This window comes from Cavia porcellus, unplaced genomic scaffold (genome assembly GCF_034190915.1).
Source record: "Cavia porcellus strain 051 isolate PalLab524CR breed Dunkin Hartley unplaced genomic scaffold, mCavPor4.1 scaffold_18, whole genome shotgun sequence".
Lineage (NCBI taxonomy): Eukaryota > Metazoa > Chordata > Mammalia > Rodentia > Caviidae > Cavia > Cavia porcellus.
The window spans coordinates 44851194-44875929 of record NW_026947501.1 but is presented as its reverse complement, the minus strand read 5'-3'; the positions used below and the strand labels follow the sequence as shown (position 1 = coordinate 44875929).

General features: G+C 55.4%; 1 protein-coding gene across 2 annotated transcripts in view; it reads right to left on the bottom strand.

Annotated features, from left to right (window-relative positions):
- Window positions 1-194: 194 nt before the first annotated feature.
- Edar (ectodysplasin A receptor) overlaps window positions 195-24736 on the bottom strand; it is a 46842-nt gene continuing 22300 nt past the window's right edge. The window contains exons 3-13 of one of the 2 annotated variants that reach the window (XM_063229712.1): window positions 18008-18067; window positions 17779-17901; window positions 17317-17498; window positions 9679-9764; window positions 5516-5602; window positions 5304-5429; window positions 5140-5214; window positions 4976-5048; window positions 3803-3962; window positions 2637-2697; window positions 195-1949 (exon numbers count right to left, since the gene is read on the bottom strand). In XM_063229712.1, coding sequence (XP_063085782.1) covers window positions 1624-1949; window positions 2637-2697; window positions 3803-3962; window positions 4976-5048; window positions 5140-5214; window positions 5304-5429; window positions 5516-5602; window positions 9679-9764; window positions 17317-17498; window positions 17779-17901; window positions 18008-18067 — 1359 coding nt within the window. In that variant the 3' untranslated portion in view covers window positions 195-1623. The remainder of the gene's footprint in view (window positions 1950-2636; window positions 2698-3802; window positions 3963-4975; window positions 5049-5139; window positions 5215-5303; window positions 5430-5515; window positions 5603-9678; window positions 9765-17316; window positions 17499-17778; window positions 17902-18007; window positions 18068-24736) is intronic. The other variant, XM_063229713.1, reaches the window with a different exon arrangement.

The window sequence follows — 24736 nt, the reverse complement described above, 5'->3', positions numbered from 1 at the left end:
TGGGTGCTTTGTATAGGATCCTGCAATGCTTGTTTTGACAGAGGGATGGCCTGGGTTGCTGATCAGGTGCGTGCTTTACAGTGGCTGATCCTGCAGTCTGATCACTGCTGGCCAGCAGCCCAGCATGGTCTCCACCCACTGCCCACTGCCCATTGCACACATGCACACATGTGGACACAGAGCTCATATGGCAATGTGTTTCAGTCATGTGTTTACTTAGATTATAAAATATAATAAATTACATACATAGAATCAAGTAGACATGTTCATAATTAAGACTTCACTTGCCAAGGGCTCTGGCCTTGCTGGAAGTGCTTTCTGAACGTGTTTCAGTACTGCAAAGTAGTGAGTGTTTCACTGCAAGCAACCAGTGGAGGCCTGTGAGGTTTGATCCAGTGGTCAGAATCCCTGTGGCACAAGCCTTTCTTGGGTGTTCTCAGGTAAGCAGATGACATGGCAGTGGGGCGCCCAGAGCAGTGGCTGAGGCCAGGGCAGGCTCAGATGGAGCCTGTACAATGCTCACCTGTGACCTGCCCTCTAATCACAGGTTGGCGTGATGACTTCTCATCACCAGCAGGGACACGGTGGGGCTCTCAATTGGAAGACCTAACTGAGGTCTAGAGCCATAGCTTGCAGATCACAGGGTGCACTAAAAGGTTTTGGAACCCAGCCGCAGCAGGACTGTGGGTGATGACATTAACTCTTCCAGCCCAGGTTGCTGTCCCCTCAACATCACCAACACCCCATTGGGGGGGGGGGGCACGTGCATTCCTTCCTTCACTGGCGGTGCTGGAAGTCACAAACAGCTCTGGGCAAGGCCTGGTTTTACTTAGCAGTCTGTGGGGTGGCACGGGTCCGCCGTAGACAGCTGTGGGGTCTAAAGAATCAGCTGTGTGCATCTTTTGGTTTTCTCGCTGGCCTGCACACTGCTCATCATGTGGAGCCCCTGGGCTGCTTTTGCTGTGCTGTCTGCTGCTTTCTCCGGCTCAGCCGACACACACTTTCCTGACTGCATTCTACAGGGCTGAGGACGGGAGAGGGCGGCCTGCAGAAGCATGGCCCAGCGTGTGTCTTGATGTCTTCGTGTCTGCCCCAGGACCACAAGACCATTCACCAGTGTTTCTGGCCCAGGACTCACACGTCCCTGGAATGGGACACAGGCCTTGCATGGCGGTAATGGTGGCATGCAGTGATGATTCCTCCAGAGCGCCTGGGACAGTCAGAACAGGTTTGCCATGCGGCTGCCACCTTCCTTGCCTGGGCAGCCCTCATGTCCTCTCAGGATTTGAACTCATCTGTGGCCTCCGCCCCTCCTCACCCTGCTCTTCGCCCCCAGGTGTCCCCTGCCTCCTGCTGAGTCTCCACTCTTTAGGGACCTGTTGTTCTGCTAGGTCTGGTTCCCTGGTTCTGGGCATCCAGTGGGTGAATCCTGGTGGTCAGTGGATAAAATCCCTGTTCCCGAAATGCCAGGGTCTGGAGGGCTGCTCAGCCTTCGCTTCGGTGGGGCAGCAGGCAGGGCCACTTCCTGTAAGGTGCACTGTGACCCTGTACAGCCTGGATTCCATAGCTGCCAAGCCCAGAGATGCCAGCTCCTGCGGGGAGGATGGGAAGTCCCAGGTATCCTCAGGACGCAGCAGCCGGGGGTGGGGAGGCAGGCGGCGCAACCCCCGCCCACTCCACAATGTCTGCGCACAGCGACTCCACTGCATCCAGCCGCTCAATCTGCACCAGCTTGGTGAGGAGTTCAGGGATGCTGTAGCCCGCCGTGCTGATGCGGTCAAAGAGCTGCATGCCATCTGTCATGCCCCCAATCTCATCCCGCTTCAGCCCAAAGCTCTCTGCCAGATGGCGCCAGGTCTTCACCACGGCCTTCTCAGAGTTGTATGTGGAGCTGAGCATGCGGCTCGTCTTCTCCAGGCAGTCGAAGGGCAGCTCCGTGGGGCTGAGGCCTGGAGAGCATGACTGGTGGTCAGAGGGGGCCCTGTGCTAAGGGTGTCTGAGGCGAGGTGGGACCAGAGCTGAGTCTGGGGAGACCCTGCAACCTACAGGTGGCCTAGAAACCTGGCCAGGTCCCCAGGCCATGAGAATCAGGGTGCCTGGCTCCCCTGCTGCCTCCCTGCCAGGTAGGGGGGCTGGCCTTGACAGTGACGTGTTCACCCTCAGGAATGGGGCTCACTCTGGAGCAGATGCTGCCACATCCACTCTGGCTGCTCACCTGCCTGCACCTGGTGCTTCCGTTACACCAGAGAGGCTGCTGTGGCAGGAGGTAGGAGTCCTGGACCAGCACTGTCCACCTCAGGAGAGGCGAGGGGACTGCTAGGGACAAGCACACACTGCCTCATGGTGCCTGTTAGCATCTAGCTGCAAATACTGTGGCCCCATAAGATCTGTGGCAGGTGACATCGCCCATGTGATTCCCTGGACATGTCCTGTTGCTCAGGGACTGACTACTGGATAACTGCCCAGGCCAGTGGGCATGGGCATCAGAGCTGCCTGGATCCACTGCTGGGCTCCACACCTTTGTCAGGCACTGACAGTTCCTGTCCTGTGGGGGAGAGGCTCAGGGGACACTGGGCAGGGCCTCTGCCTTCCCAAGACATGAAGCCCAGTCTTCCATGTAGCCATGGCACACTCACCTTCTACAACACCGCACACGTTGGCGTACACGTCCAGGATCTTCTTTCTTCGGCTTTGGATCTGCAAGAGTTGAGAGTTTACCTACCTCCTCCTCTGCCCTGGCCAGGGGAGGCCTGGTCCAAGGGCCAGGTGCTGCAGCTGGTCCTTGCACATGGAGGGAGGAAGTTCCCTTGGGCCCAAGCTGGCACCCTCAGGTCCTCTCACCTGCACTGGACATGCAAGTGGGCTGGCATCAGGGTTCTGGACAGGGTGACCAAGGGTAAGACCCAGTTGGCTAAAGGCAGAGCCAGGCAATCTCTTTTTGCTGGGGCAAGGATGGGCACTGAGCAGCCCTGGCTGAGGAACCCCATCTGGCCTCTGACAGCCAAGCCCTTCAGGGTCCCTACACATATGACCTTGTAGAGAGGTCACATGATGCCCCAGCAGGACTGGCCAAACCCAGGCCCAGGACATCCCCAGCTGCCGTGCTAGGTGGTCTGCTGAGGCCCAGGTCCTGGTGTGAAGGCATAGCTGGTGCCCAGGAGCCCAGGCAGGGGACACACAGGCAAGGGCTGTCTGCTCCGAGCTAAAAGCCCTGGACAGTATATAAGGGAGCCTGTTTCAGTGTGAAAGAAATGTGGAAAGAAGTTTGCACAAGATGTGTGTGCAATGGCTCCTGGGACCCCAGGATCCCAGACTCTGATGCTTAAGTTTCCCATGTAGAAGAACCCGATGTTCACCCAGAACCTGCACGTGGCCCCGTGTGCTGCCCATACTAGGTCACTCTGCATGTACAGAGAGCTGCTGAGCTGCTGCATGCAGGGAACAGGAGGAAGTCTGCACCTAGAACGTATGCAGGCTTGGTGGTTCTAGTAGTTTCTGTCTGGGATTGGTTGAATCCATCAATTTGGAACTGCAGACACAAAGGGCTGACTGTCATTTTTTGTGTGTTCACACGTGCATAGTATACACATGTGCATAACCGTACATCACTGTTACACAGGCCTGTCTCTTACTTTCCATTTTCACGTATGAGGCAGCACAAGGAGGGAGATGGCTCCTGCCCTCTGGCTGCCCTGTCACCCTGTCCCTGTCTGGCACCAGATGTGGCTAGGAGAAGCGCCCCATTCTGGAGCTTATCCCACGGGGGTGCTGAGGGGACACTGCAGAGCCCTCTGGGCCTTACCCCAGCTGACTTGCTGCTGGGAGCTGGCTTCTCACGGGACAGGTGCACCAGTGACAAAAGACATAGCTCTGGGGACCCCTGCTTGTCGGGCGCCGGCTCCTCGTCACTATCCACACTGCGGCTCAGCAGTTGCTCATTCTCTGAAGAGGCATCATTCTCACTGGGGACAAAAGGGGTGCACAATGACCAGACAGGAAGCTTCACCCAGCTGGGCACAGTGATCCTTCCTGGGGTAACACCACATCCGTCTCAGGGGGGCCTGCCACCCAGTGTAGCCAGCCGGGTACTGTGATATTATCCAGGGTGGCCTGTGGCTCTGTGAGGACAGGCAATGCTGTGACATGTTTTGTAGTGTCCTTGGGCGCCCCGTGGCTCTGGGCAGGATGCCACGTGGGAGGACATAGTGCTTGCTGCTCCCTGTTCTTCCCAGCAGCCTTCTTAGGGAACCTGTAGTACCTGGGGCTCCTGGGGCATCTTGGAGACACCAAGGTCAGGTGGGGCCTGCTTACCCCTCCCAGGCCTGGTCAGGGTGGATGCTGGGCAGAGGGCCACGGAATGGGTGCTGGCTATGTGTTGAACCCTGGCTGCAATGTCACGGTAAGAAGTAGAGAAAGCTGCAAAATGGTTTTCTAAGGTAACCAAGCACACTCTGAGTGGAGCCCAGGCATAATTGCAGGACCCTCAAAGATGCCACGGGCACAGGGACTTCTGCCGGAGGCCCAGAGTGTCCCGCAGGGGTTAAGTTCCTGCTGACTTCCTGCAGCTGGCTGCAGACCAAGATTTTTAGGATCAAATGTGCTAGTAACTGGGCTGCACTGTTGAGCCACAGGACATAGGACCCCCAAGCTCTGAAGCAAAGCAAGCCATGGCCTCTTCCTCAGCCTCAGGGTTTCTCCGGGCCACCAAGTTGGGAAAGTGTGCTGTCCCCATGAAGCCAAAGGCCGAGTACCCCAGAGCATGGGAGGACAAAACCCAGGGACCCTGCTGCCTTCAGGGTTAGAACAGGCTTGTGCTTCTCTCAAGTCCCCAGCTGCCTGCCCTCAGCTGGGCTCTTTATCTACCTCAGGGAATAGAAGCTCTGGGACACAGTGAGAAGCATGGAGCCCTGCATGCTGATGGAGAAGCAGCTCCCTGGAGACCCAGTGCTAAGTCCCCATGGGCCACCCCTTTTACCTCTTGGTGGTCTTTGCTGGGGTCGCCGTCAGCTTCTCAAATTCGTCTTTCTCGGAGAAGATCACTACACCATCTGCAGGGGACCGGAGTGGGTGGGGAGGATCAGCTGGCCATGCTTGGAATGGTGTCCCTGGCCATTTCCCCCAACCCAGGGCAGAACAGACCTGGGGCCTCCTTCTTCTCCACACCCTGGCTCACAGGGGCATCCACGCTCTTTCCAGGGGGGCTGCTGCAGCAGGCTGCTTGGAGAAAGTGCGTGCGTCAGCAGCCAGGCTGTCCCCAGGCCAGGGACGCGTGTCTGGAGGAAAGGCAGGGTGAGGGCTATCACCTGGGGCAGAGGGCCGGGTCTTCATGATGTAGAACATGATGATAAGAACGATGGCCACGGCCATGATGAAGATGGTGGACATGGCAATGATCAGGGCAGTGGCCAGGTGTCCTTGGCCTGAGAGCTCTGCTGGCACAAGGGGGAGTGGGTGAACATCCTGCAGGCCCCTCCCATCGAGCCACGCTGCCCTCACCCAGCCAGGCGCCCCTCACCTTTGTGAGCATGCTGGGAGGGGGGCAAGGTGCTGCCCCCAGATGTGCGGGGAGAGTTGGCAGAGACCCCTGAGGAGACTCCTGCACCTGTGGGGAGAATGCAGTGGCCTCATCAGGTGAGCGGGCAGATGCCACTACGGCAGGCAGGGCAAGCCATACACCCCAGGGAATACAGCAGGGCTTAATTTTCCTTAAAGAATATTTTGACCTCACAGAGTTCCTGCTCTTTAAATAGAGATGAAAAGAAGGGAGGCAGGGATGGGGCCCTAGTAACACTGCTAGAGTTGGGTTTTCAGGTTGCCAGCTCGGTTTCCCAGCAACCTGGGCAGGCTGTGCACAACCCATCAGGAGGAGGAAAGCGCAGATCTGTGAAAGGCTTCTGGGGGTGGAATAGTGCTTTACTGACGTTTCAAATACAAATAGCATGGAAGTGTTCTTAATACCTTCCCTACTCATAAAAACAGCATCTCTCATTATTAAAAGTCTGGAGGAAGTAACAGGAGAGGGGAAGATCTGCCCTTGGCCTCCCCACCGAATGCTGATTTTGGTGCATTTCCCTGTGGGTTTTTTCTAATATACATTTCCACAGTAGCTGAGATCAAGCCATCCAAGTACTGGGATGGGCCAGGCCTTCCTTTTCAGCTGTGACTCATGAAATACTTTGTAGACAAGCTCACTTAGCAGGGAGAAAACAGAGGCCAATACTGGCATCTCATAAATCCCTAATGAGCCAGAAGTCGGCTCCAACAAACAAAGATAACCAGATGGAGACTTGCTTCTTCCAAGATGGATGGCCACAGCCACAGCTGGAATGCTGCTCAGGGAGCATGAGGCTCTTGTCCTTTCCTTGCTCTTTCTTCTCTGTTGCTTCTGGAGATCAGTGTGAGCTGAGCTTGTGTTACTGAGAGCAACTCACAGGCCCAGGACACATGCGGCTCCCAGAGGGTGGCACCCTCTGCCCCCACTATCCAGTGTGCAGCCGGCAAAAGGTGCTGAACCAAAATGCCAGCAAACTGCTGTCTTCTGAGACACTGGGCAGCACAGGGCCATGCCTGGCTCAGAGCAAGGACACAGCCATTCAGCCAGGGTGGAGGTCACGGAGTGGCCCATGCTACCAGCCAGTCACCCCTGCTTCCTGCCTCTCACAGACAGATAGAATGCAGAACTGCGGGGTAACTGGAAGCTCCTGTCACTTTGGCCAAGCTCTGCTTTCCCAGTTCAGCCTCCCCATCCAGCCTAATGTGCAGCAAGGCCTTGGCAGCTGTGCTGCCTCCCATATTACACTGGGAGCCACTGATCAGATGCCAGCAGCAGGGAGCAAGATGGAGCTGGTGGCTCAGTTCAAACAAAATTCAGTTTCCTGCTCTAGAGCCAATAGGACATTGAAAGGAAACTGACCTGTCTGAAAGGGTCTCATTCTCATGAGTGTGTGCCATGTCTGCAGACCTTCACTGTTCTCCTTCTTTCTAGTCCCTTCTTGCTGCAGTTTTTAGGCAGGGTAGGCGACAATGTCAAAGACAGGGACACAGATATGCTCAGGCCCATGGCCTAGAGAGGCTGCTACAAGATGACATCCCAGATGGTGTGACCAGCCTGCTTCAGGGCCAGCCCATCTGCCTGGTGCCCCAGTGTTGTCCCTGGCACTGCCCAACAGGTGCTCCCTGCCCAGAGGGACACTGTCTATGAAGGATGGGCACTGTGGGCAGGAGGGGGAGTACTCTACCAGGCCTCACAGTTCCACGTCTGCACCAGGACTGGAGCTGAACCCTGCAGCCATCCCTACCAAACAGTCCTTTCAGGCTCTGCATTCCCTTCCTGAGCATTTGTCCCCCAAGAATCTGCAGGGAGGGAGATGCCTTCCAGAGCCCCAGCACAGCTCAGAAGGACCCGTGGGTTTCAGCCATGCTCACAACTGCCAGAATCATGCCAGGGTGCCCTGCCTCTCACAGACATGGCCATGTTTCATCTCTATGGGCAGCTGATGTGATCTGTTTGTTCCCAGTTCAGTGTTCTCTGCCCTCCGAGTATAAGAGAATGGGTGGGAAGAACAGAGGTGGGGCCTGCTGTCCCAGGCCACTAGGCTGACTTCAGCACCTATGAGGTCCCCTGTGGCCCTTGTCACCATCACATATTATCAGGGAAAACCTGTGGGATCAGAGTACCCAGGCTTTGGGGCTGGGCTATAGGCTGGTTCTGTTCTGGCTCCCATACCACTGGCCTTATTACCAGCTGTGGTCATAGACAAATGGGACAGGGTGGCTGCTGAGCCCCCTCTTCCTTCCCAGGCTGGCACTTCTTGCAGGCCCCTGGCCTGGTGTGCATGCCCACTTGACAAAGTCCTGAGTCATGTCCATGAGATCTGACATGAACCAGTTCCATGCTGGCAGCCCTTATAGTGCCATGAGGTCCCCCTCCAGCACATTGATGCATTTCTGTGTGAGATGTCCCTGGGGCCTAGCTTCAGTGGAGGCAAATAAAGACCACTGACCCAGGAGACAGGCGAACCTTTCACTTGGGTCCACTCGGGTCTCGGGTCCACTCGCCTTCCGCTCTCGTCTGCATCTGTGCAGCACATGATAAGCCCTGAGGCCTGTGTAGCTGAAGCTATAAGCACCAACTCAGACGAGCTGTGCCTCCACTCAGGCCCTGGGGCCTGTGATGGGCCTGGCCTGCATGGTGTTCTGGAACTGTGAGCCAGGCTGCCCTTGGACTTCGACTTTGTGACCCTGGCTGTAGATCCTGGCTTGGGAGCAGATCAGACCCTCTGGCTGCTAGAAGTGGTTAGCCCAGGCCCAGCCAGACTGGCTGCCTCAGAATCCACTTGTTAAAAGTCTGTGGCGACAAGCAGTACTTGAGGGTCCAGACCTTGCTCCTCAGAGACAGCTGTGCAGACTCCCACTCTGGTCTCCAGCGTGGCACTGTGCTCCAGGGAAACACCCAACATGAACCAGTCTGGAGTGGATGCTAGGTCCTGCTCACCGACAGCAATAGAAACCCCCGAGGATGCAAGACAGTGGCCACTGAAGCTCTGGCACAGGGATTCCCTGGTGTTGTCAAATCCCGTTTTGACTCCCAGACCGTGACGTCTGGATACTGGCACGGGCACGGGCACGGGCACGGGCACTTTCGATGCTCTGCCCCTCCTGTCTTCTCAGTGACCTGTGAAGCTGCACAGGTGGCTTTCCCAGGAGCAGACGTGCTTGACAGATGTTCTTCCTGTTGGTTCCTCCAGTTGGTGCTCTGGCTGCTGCCTGTCACACAGTACCTTCAGGACAGCTGGGGACTGAAAGCCAGAACGTATGGCAACTAGTGCATCCTGTTCTTGGGTTTGCTCGGTGGCTAGAGGGTTTGCGTCTGCCTTCAGCCTTAACAGGATTCATGGGGATGTGGCCGGGCGGGAACAGGTGACACTAGGAGGCAATCAGGCACACCTTCCCTTTAGTATACAGAGCCTGTGTCTCAGTCGTGCGGTGGAGATAAGGGAAACTGAGGCAGCTCCAAGGTGCCCGCAGCCTCTCAGTCTCAGAGACATACTGAAAGCAGGGTGAGATCAAGCAGTGGCAGGTCCATGGGGCCTGCTGTCAGCACCAGGCAGCCTGGGAAGCGGGCTTCATTCGTGGACCTCGCCACACCTACATAGGTGCACACACAATGCGTTCGCAGTGCCTAGGGGCCCTCGCCGGCCTCCTTGGGCTGCCCTGGGACCTCGGACATGAGGAGGTGGGCTGTGGGTGGAGGTCAGACCCCTGTGGGGTCTCCTTCCTCGGTCGACAGGCAGTAGCAGACCAAGCAGACAGTGGGGCCCGCCATCTGCCCTCTCCACCGCACCTCAGAACCACTTGCCCACCTCAGTCCAGATCCCGTGAGAAAAAGGGGCGGGCGCGGGGCGTGAGAGCTGGAGAAGGATCTCTATGGTGGCCCTGCGAGCTCGGCCCCGCCCAACAAGGCTCCTCCCTTATGACCTAGGCCCCGCCCCCCGTCAAGGCCCCGCCCCTCAGCCAAGGGTCTGTTCCCTCTAGGCTCCACCCCTTTGCACCCCCTGACTTCTTGCTTTTTAGGAGACAGGCAGGGCTTATTTTATTTTGGGACACCGGGAACAGAAACCAGGCCCTCAGGCACCTGAGGCAAGCACAGGGGAGGAGCCCGCTTTCCTGCGCACTCACATTCTTTGGTGTTGGGGGGCGCCAGGAGGCAGGAGTAGCAGACCATGCCATAGATGTTCCTGGGTCTGTTTTCCAACATGTAGTAGCTGCAGGGACAAGAAGGACAGTAGATAAGTGGGAAGCTGCAGTGTTACCTGGCAGGAATCAGAGCCAGGCTTGGGGCAGCCAAGATGGATCATGCCAGCCTGACAGCCCCAGGCCCTGGGTTTCCGGGGTGCTGTGTCCTGAGTGGACATTCTTTTTCTAGTGTTGCTGCTCCTCCAGCCTGGCCCTCTCCTCCACCTCCCTGTCCTTTGGTTCTGGTCCTGAGGACTTCTGTGAGTGCATGTCCCCATCTTCATGGGCATCTCCCCCAGAGCCACTGGGTGCGGCCATGTGGGCATCTGGAGGAGGAATGCCCTACAGCCTGGCCCCTACAGAGCCTTGGCCTCAGACTGTCAGCAGCACTGCCCACAACACTGCTCATGAGTTCAGGCCACTTGTGAGGCTGCAGGTGTCCTGAGGGAGCACAGCTGACTGCCCAGGCAGCCTGAGGACTACAGGGCCCCACGTGAAGCCTGCTGTGGAGTGGTTGCACATTCCAATGGAAGAGGGCACTTGGTCACCAGCACAGGCCTCTCCTCCCAGGCCCAGTTCCCTCCCTTTACCAGCTCAGCTTCTGCCACATAATGACTGGTCAGGTAAACTAGGAGATGGGCTTGTCATCTTCCCACTTTCTGCGACTGTTTTCTGGTCTCTGTTTCATTAGCACACCCCTTGAATCCCTGCGTGGGGAGGGAGGCAGCAGAACGTTGGCAGGAGTCTGGGCTCCAGGTAGAGCCAGGGCCTGGACCAGGCCAAACCTCCTGTCTAGCCCCAGAGGTTAGGAGACCTCCTGTCCTCCCACACCTACCCCATCCACAGGAAAGCCCTTGCCTGCTCACTGTTGAGCGCTGCCTCAGCCAGGCCACAGGACATCATAGCAGCGTAGAGGCAAACAATGAGCAGCCAGCTTGCCAAACCACAGTGGCGGCAGGTGTGGCCCTCAGAAGACAGAGCTGATCTGTTGCAGCAATGTGGTGACCAAAGGAACTCATGGTGAAAAGAGCTGTGCATGGAACTTGCAAGGCCCCTTGCCAGGACACACTGTCATCTTCCCCTGAGACAGAGTCCTCAAGTGCTGCCAGCAGGCCCAAAACTCACTGTGGGATGGAGGATTGCTTTAAGCAGAAAGCTCACAGAGTGCCTGAGAGGGAATCGTCGAGCAGTAGCCACGTCAAGGGGGCAGCACAAGGATACCACATATCACTGGTGCAGGGTGGGAGGTCATGCAGAAGGTGAGGACCAGTCAGTGCTGTGCCAGGGGACAGAGAGCCCAGAAGAGTCCTACTGATGACCACCCTCTTGCCTGGGTCTCTCAAGGCAGCCACAAGCTGAAGCTTGTCTCCAGGGCCACCTTCCATTTGACCTGCCTGTCCCCAGCTTCTCCCCACCTTCCAGGAAAGCTGGTCCCTGGCCCGTGGACTGGGCTCAGCATCTTTCTGGAGACCTCTGTTTCATTTCTTGGCCTACCTTCCCTCCAGAAGTCTCCCAAAACCCTGGACACCCTGCCCCTCCAGGAAATAAGGGCTCCCTGGTATCCTGGACACTGCACTTGCAGAGGCAGCTCCCCTGACTCAGCCAGCAGAGGGGTATGTGCTACCTCAGCCTGGTCCCTTGGAGCTAAAGTTACACAGGACTGAATGCAGTGGCTCTTATGTTACTCAGGGCATGTGTCAGGCTCTGGAGATACATTCAGGCGTTGTGACCAGGGTAGATCTCCTTCAGAGTGAGCAGCATGCATCTTTCCTACACTTAATCCTTAGAGCTCCATCTTTCTTTCATGGATCTTGTATTCACACCAATAAAGTCAGTGAGTGAATCAGTCTAGAAGAAACTCAGGAAGTGTGTATGCACTCAGAGATGGATTCCAGCATCTGTCGTCAAGGTCTACTGAATGCTTGTCATTCAGGGGCCACACAGGTTTGTACAGAGCCATTTCCTGGGGGCTCCTAGTTGGCTGGACTGCTCTGTCCTCTGACTGTGACTCAAAACTACAACACCTGAACTAAAGCTGTCAGTGACAATGCTTCTACTCTTACACAGCTCATTAAGAGAGAGTCCGGTAGCTTCCCTGTTTTCATAGCTTTCTGCCTTTTTCTGCATACTGAAAAATTAGGTTCTAGGACAGGGTTCTCCTGCTCTGAGAACCCTTGACAGATGTTTGGATCATACTTGTGTCAGGGGCACAGGGTGCCCACAGACAGCTGGGTGTCTGAGTCTGTGGCTCAGGCGGTAGGCCTGAGCTGAGACAGAAAATGGGGCAGAGTCATCAGCAGAGGGGTGGTGGCGAACACCAAGGAAGTGATGCTTCTTAGTGACCAAATTGGACTAAGTTAAAATGTACAAGGTGTAATAGGAAAACACAATGTGTCTAAATAAAAAGCCAATTACTGTAAATGACACATTGCCATTAATTCCTCTCAAAATCCTCCCTCTCACCTCAAACCCACTTACTCCATGGCTCTTGCCACTTCCTGAAGCAGTTCTGGTAATGTTCTTTCCTGAGTGTCTTTTGTTGTGCTGTCAGGGTTGGCTTGATGTCCTGAATCAGTTTATAACATTGGCATTTCACGGTCACTCTGTCTTTGGGGAAGAGCCTGAAGCTGCACAGCACCAGTGAATAAGATGGATGAGGACACACCATCATACTTTTACCAACCTGTCTTTCTATTGATGGCATTTGGTGGCAGCATTCACCATGTTTTTGATCACACTGTGTAAAGACACTCATGAAAGAGGACTTCCAGAACTGTTTCAGAAACTGGCAAAGGGCCAGGCATATAGCTCAGGGGCACAGCGCCTGCTGGGCAAGTGCAAGCTAGTTTGATCCCAGTACAAAAAAAAAAAAGGCAAAAGTGATGGGATGTCGATGTCCGCTCCCGGCCGGCAGGAAGGACACACGACATAGTCTGGTAGTGGACAACCTTTTTTTTTTTATTCTTCTTTCTCCGTACAGCCTGCCCTGGGTTCTCCCAGCTGAAGCCTCCTTTGGTCCGCTCTCCGCGGCTCCTCTTGTGCTTCAGTCTGCCCCGAAGCCTCTATCGGTCCGCTCTCCGCAGCTCCTTCTGGGCTTCTACTTCCGGGCTTTTACCTGGCTTCTACTTCCTCCCAGGGGTGGCACCAGTATATATACGGGTACAGTGTCCAATCATGTTAAAGTAAGCAAGGCAAGCTGATTGGCTAACATCATCAGTTGCCAGGCAGACTATATTGTTGAGCGGGTTGTTTACGCGGTAAGCAGGAAACTAGCATATTCGATGGGAGGGGTAATCTACCTCAGGCCTCACTCTTTACTACAGGCCTCACGTCCGCCAAGTGAGGCGACCGGGCTCGGGGCTGCGGCTCCCAACATCTCCCCCTTTTTTATTTTTTATGAATGTGCGCATCGTAGCCCTTCCTGGACTGGGTGCAGAGGCTTATGCCCTATGCGTAGGCCCACCGTAGGTCCTTGGCTTAGACCCTGGTCGGCCGTCCCATGGTCTGCCAAGGCCCTGAGGCCCTCGTCCTTTTTCTAGGGCCAGGCACAAACTGGACGGAACCTGGATGCACACAAGCTTGCACTCATTTCCTCTCCGTAAAGAAATCCCCTCGGAGAGAAATTTAGACCTGGGCAGCATCTAACAGTCCAGCGGCTTACGTGCAGGATGGGGTAGGGCCTGGCTTAGGTCGAGTCGTGCTGGGGAGGCACGCTCTTACCCGTCATTGACTCATCTACCCTGCTGTGTATTGTCACCTTATGGAGGAGAATGAAGGATGCCCGCCATATCTAGACTCGGTCGTGGGCCAATCGAGCAAGCCATGCATATGCCTGAGGATCTTTTTGTCCATTTCGGGCTACCGCTATTTCTATTCATCTTGTTGGTTGGTCTGTGATGGATCTCCAGTAGGGCAGGTCTGATCTTTAGTCGAGGGCTTTGTTGTCCGTGTCAGTCTCTCCGGTATCCACAGTGGTTCTCGTCCCGGTTCCTGTGGGAAAACACAAACCGCGCCTCGGTTCCAGCTGACCACTGGATCCGGGCCCATCCATTGTCCTGTCAGGACATCTTTCCACTTCACCCACCCTTTATGGTTGGGGGAAGGGTTGCAGTGCTCCACAGCTGGGGAGCGATTATCATTATTTAAATTTAAAAAATTGTGTGTGAATAGTGCCATGGATAATCGTGCCTTTGGGGCCAGGCCTTGGCCTACTCCCCCTTTTTGTTTTTGTAAAATTTTTTTGAGGCTTTTATGAGCCCTCTCAATGATTCTTTGACCTTGGGGATTGTATGGGATACCATGTTTTAATTGAACCTCTATCATTTTGTAGAACTCATTGAAAGCCTTGCCTATATAGGCTGGTCCATTATCAGTTTTTAATATTTTTGGTTTGCCCCATGCGGCCCAAGCCGCCAGGCAATGATTGATCACATTAGACACTTTTTCACCTGTTTCTGCTGTTGCAAATATGACGCGAGAACAGGTGTCTGTGGAAACATGAACATATTTAAGAGTCCCAAACTCCTGTATATGTGTGATGTCCATCTGCCAAACATCACCAGGGATCAAACCTCGAGGGTTTACTCCCCCTTTTTGTTTTTTATTTTTTATTTTTTATTTTTATCTTTTTCGTTTTTTTTTTTTTTTTTTTTTTTTTTTTTTTTTTTATTGGTACCAGGGATCGAACTAACAACTGCACACTTGCAAGGCAGGCGCTTATGCCACTGAGCTAAATCTCCAGCCCCTTTTTCCTCGACCGGCGTTTTTTTCAGCCTGCTCGGCAGAGTAGCCGCCCATGAAAATACCGTCTGCCCAGCGGCGCGACGTCATAAGACTGCGGTCGCGACAGAGTGAAACGGGGCGTCACTTCCTGTGCCGGCTGAGGGAAGGGAGGGTTTCCTGTGGCGGCCTCTCGGCGGGGAGCCGCTTTTAGAAAAGAGCTCCAGGGCGGAGCGGATGGCTCTCTATCTCTTCCCCGCCAGAGAGCGCCGGGGAATCGAGTCTGACCATCAGCGCGCCGACCCTCTCCCACAAGCATTTTCTTGTTCCACCCCCGGTCTTCCCGATTGGCGTTTCTCTCAGCCTGCTCTGCAGAGGACTCTGCATACCAGGCTCGCCAATCCAGGTAACTGCCCGAGGGCAGACACGCCCCCGCCAGCTGAATCCAGTCCGCGGGGGTGAGGGGCCCAGAAGACAGATTCTCCAGCATGGCAATGGTGTAAGGCGCAGTCGGCCCAAAAGTTGTAACTGCATTTTTAAGTTCTCTAATCTGCTTTATCTCAAAAGGCTCCCGTACATTGCGTCCCTGGCCTATAGCCACTTGTACAGGAAATATCCCATAGGGGTCACTATCCATCCCAGGTGGTGGATGTACCTCATGAAACAAGCGTCTCCCCTGCCAAAGCCACCTGTGAAAATACCGATCCGCCGGCGGCGGAGCATAAAACAACGGCCGTGATTGGGCGGAAAATGGGGGCCCGTGCATCACTTCCTGTTCTGGCGAAGAGGAAGGGAGCTCCCGGGCGGCCGCCCCGCGGCGAGGGATCGCCTCCGGAAACGGCCCCCAAGGTGGGGCGGAAGGCTTCGCCTCCCTCTCGCGCCGGGGCGCACTCAGGAGCTCTCTACTCCTCCGCAGACCAGGTTGAGCAGAGCGCAATTCGCGGGGCAACGCTGGAAAAGAACCCTGCGACTCCTTATTGAGCGACTTAGGCTCCTGACAGCTGGTCTCTTTGGCCTCCTTGCCATTCAACTTTCCCTCGTCCTCGGAGTCAGACGACTCCGAGGCTAGAGCCCCGTCCTCCTCCTTAGCATCCTTGTTCCCCTTGACAGACCCCTCTCGGGAGCTCCCTGACTGGGCCTGCTCAGATACCCTGCATACTTTTGTAAGCTCTTGAGAGCTTTCTCCACAACCACCCTCGCTCTTAGTGCCGCTACCTAGCATGTTTCCCATTTTTTAATATGTTACTCACCGCGTGAGGCCCAAGGAATCCGCCACTTACGCGTGAGCCTGAGGGGAGTCTAAAAGCCCTGTAGGTGCGCGCCACCCAGAGCCCAGGCTTATCCCCAACTCACCTGTCTCGCAGCTCTGTACTGGAGCGTTGTCCACTTCCACGTCTCGGGGGTGATCAGTCCCCGGGCGGGCCTCCAAATGTCGATGTCCGCTCCCGGCCGGCAGGAAGGACACACGACATAGTCTGGTAGTGGACAACCTTTTTTTTTTTATTCTTCTTTCTCCGTACAGCCTGCCCTGGGTTCTCCCAGCTGAAGCCTCCTTTGGTCCGCTCTCCGCGGCTCCTCTTGTGCTTCAGTCTGCCCCGAAGCCTCTATCGGTCCGCTCTCCGCAGCTCCTTCTGGGCTTCTACTTCCGGGCTTTTACCTGGCTTCTACTTCCTCCCAGGGGTGGCACCAGTATATATACGGGTACAGTGTCCAATCATGTTAAAGTAAGCAAGGCAAGCTGATTGGCTAACATCATCAGTTGCCAGGCAGACTATATTGTTGAGCGGGTTGTTTACGCGGTAAGCAGGAAACTAGCATATTCGATGGGAGGGGTAATCTACCTCAGGCCTCACTCTTTACTACAGGCCTCACGTCCGCCAAGTGAGGCGACCGGGCTCGGGGCTGCGGCTCCCAACAATGGGATAGGTGTGTTCAAAGCCAAAGGGCGGATTTTGAGGGAGCTCTATGGCAGCGCTTCTTTTTAAAGAATTTATACGCATTATTTTTTGATCACCTCTTATATGTCTTCATTATAAAGGGTTAGTTTACTTTGTATCTATTTTTTTTTTTGAAACAGAGTGTTGCTATGCAGTTCAGGCTGGCCTTGAGTTCACTTTGTAACCCAGGCTGGTCTCCAACGTACCACAATCCTCCTGCCTCAGTCTCCCAAGTGCTGGGTTTACAGGTATGCATCACCAAGCCTGACTGTATCTACTTTTAGGTTGGTGAGTCTTTCTAATGTACTTCCTTCTAGGCTCTTCCTATGTTTTTCTTCTTCTCAAATCAACACAGGGACCTAGGGAGACAACATCTGTACCAGCACACTGTGAAGTGTAGTCTGCTGTTCACAACACTGCTGGGCCATGACCTCAGCCAGCCACATTGCTTATCATCACCATATCCTCTGGTTAACCTCTGCCCTCACACCTCCATCACCATCATTACCACCTCCCTCACCTCCATCTCTGTCATCTTGGTCAGTCTCCACTCCTACCTCTATCATCACTCCCTCATCACTTCAGAAGATAGATTTCTGATACACAGCTGCAGTGTGGTACAATTGTAGGCATTGTATGATGGAAGCATTTTCATTAGTAGCTTTTACCTTCAAGTTTCCCAGAATACTACAAAAACCAAACATCATACTTCATGTGGAAGTTTAGTTTTCCCCTCCAAAGTGCTCTGCATCTGTTGCTCACTCTGAGTGCCTGGCCGAGTGGCTTCCCATGGAGAGTCACCTGGTACTACCTGTTGTTGTGTGGTGACACTTGTGTGATTGGATGCTGCCCCATGTGGGACCCAGCAGGCACCACAGTGCCATGCCATCCACACTACTCCAGGTGCTCACAAGGCTACACTTACCCAGGGAGGCATGGCCCACACTCTGCATCGTTCTCCATGTCCCCTGGTGTCAGCACCGTGGCCCGGAAGAAGCCCTCACAGTCCTTGTGGCGCCTGCAGATCTGGTAGCCCCCTTTGGAGAACTTCTCGGCGGGGCAGGGCACACAGCCGTAGTCCTCATCCTTGGTGCCATAGCCGCAGGACTGGTGGAAAAGCAGTTGGGGTGGTGAGTGAGGAACACAGAGACCCTGAAAGCATGGGGGGAGGGCTCAACCCCATTTCTATCCCATCCTGGGGCAACTTCCTGGCTCAGCCACAGGCCACCTTGGCATCCACTCTCTGAGCCCCCTCCTGGACCGGAGCCCCAAAGGCTGCATCTTCCCACAGAGGTGGGAGATGAATGCTCAGGTCTCAGAGAGGAAGGGGTTCCCCAGGAACAGGAGCAGGGGCAGCCACCTCTTGCAGGCTGGGACTTGCCCTTACCATATAGGGCTCCTCGCCTGGCCCGCAGGGTGGGCACAACTGGCACAACCCGGTCGTCTGGTTGTAGAACTCATCCTCGCCGCAGCTGGAGTATTCTGCACTGGCTGACCACACCACCGACACCTGCACCAAGCAAAGCCAAGGCTGAGGATTGGCACCCAGGGCCCTGCAGGTGAAGGGAGTGGACTAGACCAGTGGGTTCGCATGAGCGGGCACCAGGGCTGCTTACCACAAGGACAGGCAGCCAGGGCGTCCACCTGCTGTGCACCATGCTGTCCCGGGACGGCACCTGAAAGACACAGGTGTCAGCACAGCGGCCCTGGCGCAGCCGCTGTCACAGAGCCCAGCAAAGATTTCTAGATTTTTTTTTTTGTCTTTTTCGTTTTTGTCAGTACCAGGGATCGAACTCACGACAGCTTGCTTGCAAGGCAGGCGCTTATGCCGCTGAGCTAAATCCCCAGTCCCTAGAGCCCAGCAAAGAACAGGCACCTCCTGTGATAACTGGGGAGGGATGTGTCCAGCTGAGCCCAGGCCTGAACCCTGTAACCAACCTTGCATTCCATGCCAGCACAGTGGAGACCAAGTTCTAGAGCCAGTTCACACCAAGAGGAAAGCTGAACCTGAAGCCTGAAGGATCTAAAGAGTGCTGGAGCCCGGCTGCCTGTGCCACTGAGACCCTGGAGGCCACAGCAGCTCCTGGCTAGTCAAGGTCGCACAGTGGGAGCAGTGGCTCAGAAATGGTGGGGAGGAGAAGGACCACATCTCCTCGCATCCACATGCAGTGAGGCTACTGCTCAACCTGGCAGCTTTGTGGACTGTGGACACCAGGTGGCCCCTGCTATTCTCTGCAGAGGCTGGCGGCCCTGAGGCCTCAGGGCCAACACAGATCTGGGGGCTGGGGCCGAGCGCCTGGTGCACCTGCTATTTCTGCCTGTCAGGCATTGGCTACCAGTTCTAAAAGCCACACCAAAGTCCAGAAGTCCATGGGGTGCCCATCCTCAGCGACCTGGCTCAGGTGAACTGAACTCAGTGACTGTCTCTTCTATATATCAGGAACCAGGCATGGGGGACAAGTGACAGGCCCACCCTGTGTCCCAGCCTGGCTTCTGGTCACCCTGCCACCTTTTACAGTGCACCTAGCCAGGTGGTACAGGTGGATTTACTTCCTCTGTACCCTGTGGGCTGGGTCCTGGCCAGCACCTGCCCAAGGGGCCAGGAGGGCAGGAAGGAGTCCCAGTGTTCCAACTTGGAGCTCAGAGCTCTGACGCTGCCATCCTGAGCTCAGCCTGGCCTGGTCACTTTCCCCAACCCCCACCCCTGTATGGCAGGCTGAAGCCCAGCATGGACTCACTGAGCAGAGCCTGGGTGGAAGGATGGAGTCCTTGCTGATCCACTTGGAGAGCAAGGGAGGACATGCAACAGAGACATCCAGGGACTGTTCCTGGAGTCTGAGGGCCACAGGATCCTGGGTGCTCAGGGTGGGGAGGGCTTGGACCTGGGAGTCTGTGCCCAGGGCCAAGCACAGCAACAGTGTGGCAGTGTCCACACCACTCGTCATCGCTCCCCAGAGGGTTGGTGAGCCAGAGGGACCCTTGTGTCCCCTAAGAGAGCTTTGGAGTCTGCACAGAGGTCTTCAAGGACTCAGGTGCCAGATGTGAACCCAGTGCACTGTGCCCAGGGGTCCCACATCACAACCTGTGAGACTACATCCTGCATGGCACAGGGGCAACCTCAGTACTCGGGGAGCATGTGGGACTGCAGGGACCTGTGACCTCCACATGGCCACTGTCCTTGCCTAAGCACCTGGGCAGAGGCTGCCCATGCCTGCAACAGAGTGGCCTACTGCCAAGGAGGCACCAAGGAACCCATAGGTGGGGACTGGGGGAGGGAGGAAAGTGCAGACTGGAGCCTGGGTTGGAGGGGAGGCCCAGGTCCCCGTGGAGGAGGCCACCTTGGCCCTGGGCCTCTGCTCAGCCTCTTTCCCTGGCTCCCGGGCAGCCCAAGGAAGGATGCTGGTGGCCTCCCTGCCCCACCATAGGCCTCCTGGCTCCTCTGGGGCCCCACCCCCACTAAGACAGAGGCTGGAGGTCATTGCCAGGCTATGATTTATGGCCCCTGGAGAATGCTAATTAATGTTAGATCATGAACAATGAGCCAAGCTCTCTTCATGGTTTCCTCCATCTGTCTCGATGTCTCTCCCAGACCACACCTGCTGTGACTGTGCGGGGTCCTCCCTATTCCATCTTCAGGTACTCTGGCTGCAGGTGAGGCCACCCAGTGCTGCCCGAGGGCCCAGGGCCTGAGGCCAGGCACTATCTGGGGCAGACTTTCCCCTCAAATCCAGAGCAGAATCCCAGAAGGGCAGAAAGTGGAGCTGATGCATAAATGCCTGAGAGCTTTGAGCATCATCACAGAAGGTTTTAAAAGAGCCAGGAAACCATGTGTGGTGGTGCAAACCTGTAACCCAGACTGAGGGAGGCTGAGGCAGGAAGATTGCAAGTTTGAGTTCTGAGGTTTTTTTTTTTTTTTTTGTCTTTTTCCTTTTTTATCGGTACCAGGGATCGAACTCACGACTGCCTGCTTGCAAGGCAGGCACTTATGCCGCTGAGCTAAATCCCCAGCCCCGCAAGTTTGAGTTCTATCTGTCCATCCATCCATCTGTCCATCTGTCCATGTGTAGTGTTTACTGAGTACCTATTCGACACCAACCGTAAACAAATCAACACAATCCCTGCCCTGCAGGTGCCTCACCATCCTGCAGACCCAGTACAGAGTGGGGTAAACCAGAGAAGGAGTGGTGTGTGTGGTGGGTGTCTAGCTTGGAAGACTTTCCTAGAGCTGAGAGGGTGGCAGTCAGGAGGCTGGAATCACTGTGGAGAGGAAGAGCCAGCATGGGTTAAGGCAGAAGCCGGGATCCTGCTCATCCTGGTCTCAACCTGAGTGCCATTGTCACCTGGCAACAGGAGCTGCAGCTGAGCAAGACAGAAGCTGCTTCTGTGCAAAGTGTGACTCCTGCAGGGATAGGCAGCCCTAGAGGACCCCATGGACACAGCTGCCCCAGTGATCATGGTTTGGGGTGCAGGGCAGGGCAGCCACCTTCTCGGCTTTGTGGGCCTCAGAGTCCCGACCTCAGCACGTGTCTTCATATTCTAATTATATCTCATGGCCAAGAGAAGTTAAGAAGCAGGCCGCTCCATGGGGATACAACAGCCACACAGCAAACCCAGACCTCCATTCCCAGACTGACGGCTCTGAGTGGCAGTCCTGGATCAGCCTCAGTGGACCCCCTGTCCCCTTAAACACCCTGCACCCCTTTGCCATGCTCCCACCCTGCTGTCAAGGCTGCAGATCCATGAGGTTTTGCTGTCCCTGCCCTCCGTAGTGTTAGGGGTCACAGGGTGCCACGCTTGTGGCTTAAAGGTGTTTCAGTAGTCCCTTGGCCTCACAGTGCTACAGGTAGGGCCCTGCAGACTCGCAGAGTCTGCAGCTGTTCTGCAGCCTGAAAGCCCATGTGACGCTTTCCACTATCACTAGGCCCTGCTGGAGGCTCCCAGCCCCTCCCTGCTGCCTCCCCAACCTCTCAAGCCTGTGGGCAGCCTGCATGGGCAGCTGATGTGGACACACTGCCTGGAAGTCCTGAGTGTCCACACAGAACCTGCGCCCTTCCCACGCCACTGTGAGTATGGACAGAGGGAATCCCAAAGGGGAGGAGAAAGGCACAGTCTGTTCAGAGCCAGGCACAGAGGACACTTCCTATGGTCACTTCTGGGTGGTGTGCATGGGAAATGGCCTCTGCCATCATATGTGACATTCCTCACCATGTCCTGGCCCCAGGACATAACAGCTGTGTGTCATGGGCCCCATGGAGTCACAGTTCCGGGGCCTCTCTCTCCCTTCTCCCAGGAATAAACCTGGGTGTGAGGCTGTGGCCAGGCATGGGGCTGGGAGGGACTTTGTGCCCAAGGTTTACCCTGTGCAGGGTAGTAGCCTTGCTTGGGCACGCGGCACGTCCCACACTGTGTTTGCAGGGGACGTGCAGTCAGATGTGGGACCCCCTTGGCCACAGACAGCACACATGGGCCTCTTATTCAATGTTTGAATGGCTCCAGGAGGCACTCACCATCCAGTTCTCCAAAGGCGAGTGACCCGCCTGGGTCACATGGGGCTGAGGAGCTGACCTGGATCCACACAGATTCTGCCTTCTGTGCAGCCCAAGAAAGGGGACCCAGAGCTGCCAAGAGCAGGGAAGGTGGTGGCTTGATGCCTGGGCCTGGCCTCCTACTCTCCTGGGGCATAGCGTAGGGACCCTGACGAACCACAAGACAGCAGGGTCCCACCAGGGTGATCAGAGCCCTTGGGTCCAGTGCGGCATTCCCTGCCCTCCAACAGGGCTCTGCAGGTCTGTGCACTGTTCATGAGAGGAAGGAGGGAGGGAGAGAAGGATGGGCCTCTGTACTTGTGGGGGCCTCCTCCCCCGCACACTGCTATGTCTTCAGACAGTGACCCGGGGAGTGCAGAGCTATGAATAACCCAAATGTCCCTTCACAGAGACTTTGTTTTTCTCCCTGGAATTCGAGTCTCAGCATGAAACAAGGAGCTCATAAATTTGGGTCCTTCCTTCCTTCCTGTCAGACTCAGGGCCTTGTTCTGCAGGTTTGAAAGCACATTGTCTCCCCAAGCCCCGTGCCACCAGGCCCTGCACAGTTGAACCTCTCAAGCACCTGCAGGCTTGGCCAGACATGCCTGACAGTCTGCCCTGGGTCCTGGGGTTTGCGGGATAAGGAATGGAGGCTGAGTAGGTCCATCTGAGGTGGCCCCCAGGGCAGTGAGCAGAGTCTCCTGCTCCCAGCTTCCTTCTCATGCAGTTCGTTTTGTGTGGATGGTTACATTGCAATTGCATCCTACTTTCAGGGCATTTACAGCCCTGTGCTCTCTTCGGACAGAGCAGCTGAAGTCCTGAACACACTTTGTAGAAAAGCAGCAGGTGCAGGCAGGCTAAGCCCACAGACAGTTGGGTGATCCGGAACCCCAGTGTGGGAGGACCAGCTGCTGGTTTTCTGTAGCGCAGTATGCTAACTGGACATCGAAGGCCAGCAGGCTGTCAGACATCCCTGACAGACAAGGATGGTGATGGTCTAGTGGGGTAGCTTTACCAGTGGCTGGTTGACCATTACATATGGTATCATGTATCATACACACATAGAATGTCACACATTTTATAAATACAAGTGAGGATTACATATACTTGGAACTAAGGAGATTTAAAAAAGAATGGTGGTGCATCCTTAGTGGCCTGCACGTGGTGTCTCCACGCACTGAGCTGGGTCCATAGTGTTCTGGGCAGCATGAGCAGGAGCCTGTCCTGGGCTGAGCTGTTCCCTGCCTGTAGTAGCCTCTCTCCCTTGGGGAACCAGAGGGCAGGTGGCTTCAGGGGGATTGGTGGTGACAGTGACATAGTAAGTGCCACTTGGGAAGGTGCTGTCTGCCCCATGTGGCAGGAGGTGACAAGGCTCCCATGGTTACTCTGTCCCACCAGGTGGTAGCAGGAAAATGCACTTGCTGTGGGCATCTGACCCTGGCCATGTGGAGGCATGGCCGTGGCTCACATGCTGTGGCTCCCAGGCAGCTTTCCCTGAAGTTCAGGGACCGAGGACATGCTGTCCATGCCAGGGCTGGCCAGTGTCCTGCCAGCCACCCAGGCGTGCATGCATTATGGAAAGGCCCGTTTACAAGTATTTCATGCCGTACTTAGAAAGCCATTATTTCCTCATCCCCAGGCCAAGAGCCCTGTGTGATGCCAAAGTATTTGCAACTGGATGATGCAAGTACTAAAATGACCTCATACTAAAACCTTGAGGCCCTGAGACCCATTAATTTTTGAAGGCCCAGCAGGGGTCAGGACTCCAATGGAGCCACACAGCGGTCTGGCAGCACAAGCAAAATTTGCACTACTCATGCTGCCAGTGTTGTGAATGACAGGGAGAGGAGATGGAGGTGACTGGAAAGTGGGCACATGGCTTTAAAGCACATTCGGGATACATTTGTCTCACACAGTCACAAAGGCGAAATCTGTGCACACAGCTGGGCTTTTCTCATCCATGACCAGTGAGGAAACCAGGATGCAGGTGCTGTTTGGTGGACCTGGGTGTCCATTGAGGGACCTCACTCCCTATGGTGGGAGCCAGAGGAGGAAATGAGAGGGAGGAGGCTGGGAGGACGCTACTCCTGAGGCTTCCTCTGTTAAAAGCAGTTGTCCTAGGGCATGTTCCTCAGCTATTTGCTGTGCAGTGCTGGCAGCCACCCAGGAGAATGTCACATGCTCACTAGTGTCCAAGGATGCTGGCCCTCCCCACCCTGGCCACCCCCATAGCCCAAGAACAAGGCTCCCTCCCTGCACCAGAGATTCTGGACACATGAACTCTGGACATTCTGAGACCGGCGTGCAGGCTGGTAGTGTTGTGCGCTGTGCAGGTGACTGCGTGGCACACACTTGTACGAATTTCACATCCTCTGTTGTGCACCAGGAGGCTGTGGATGAAGACATCCTGGGACCAAGGCCAGAGCACTGGGGCAGCAGGCTTCCTAGAAAGCTGGCCCTTGGGCCAAACTGCTATTGCACATGCTAAAAAGCAAACTATTTCAGAATGTGTTATTTGAAGATACATACTTTTCTGTGTGTTTGTTTGTTTTCAAGCTGTGCTGGGGATTTGATCTGGGGCTGCAGCCCTACTAGGCCAGTGTTCCCCCTGAGTAGCATCCAGAGGTTGAGTTTACAGAGCATGGCTCCTCCCAGGGTGCGTTTCACTAGCCGTGAGTTCCTTGTTGCTGGAGAAACTGCCAGGACTCACATACATGTACACAGCACACCTCTGACAGTCTTGCTCACTGGCACAGTCTGGTCACCCTGTGCTTGTGGCTGTTGTGAGGGTCACTCCTGGTGTGTCTGATTTCATGTCCA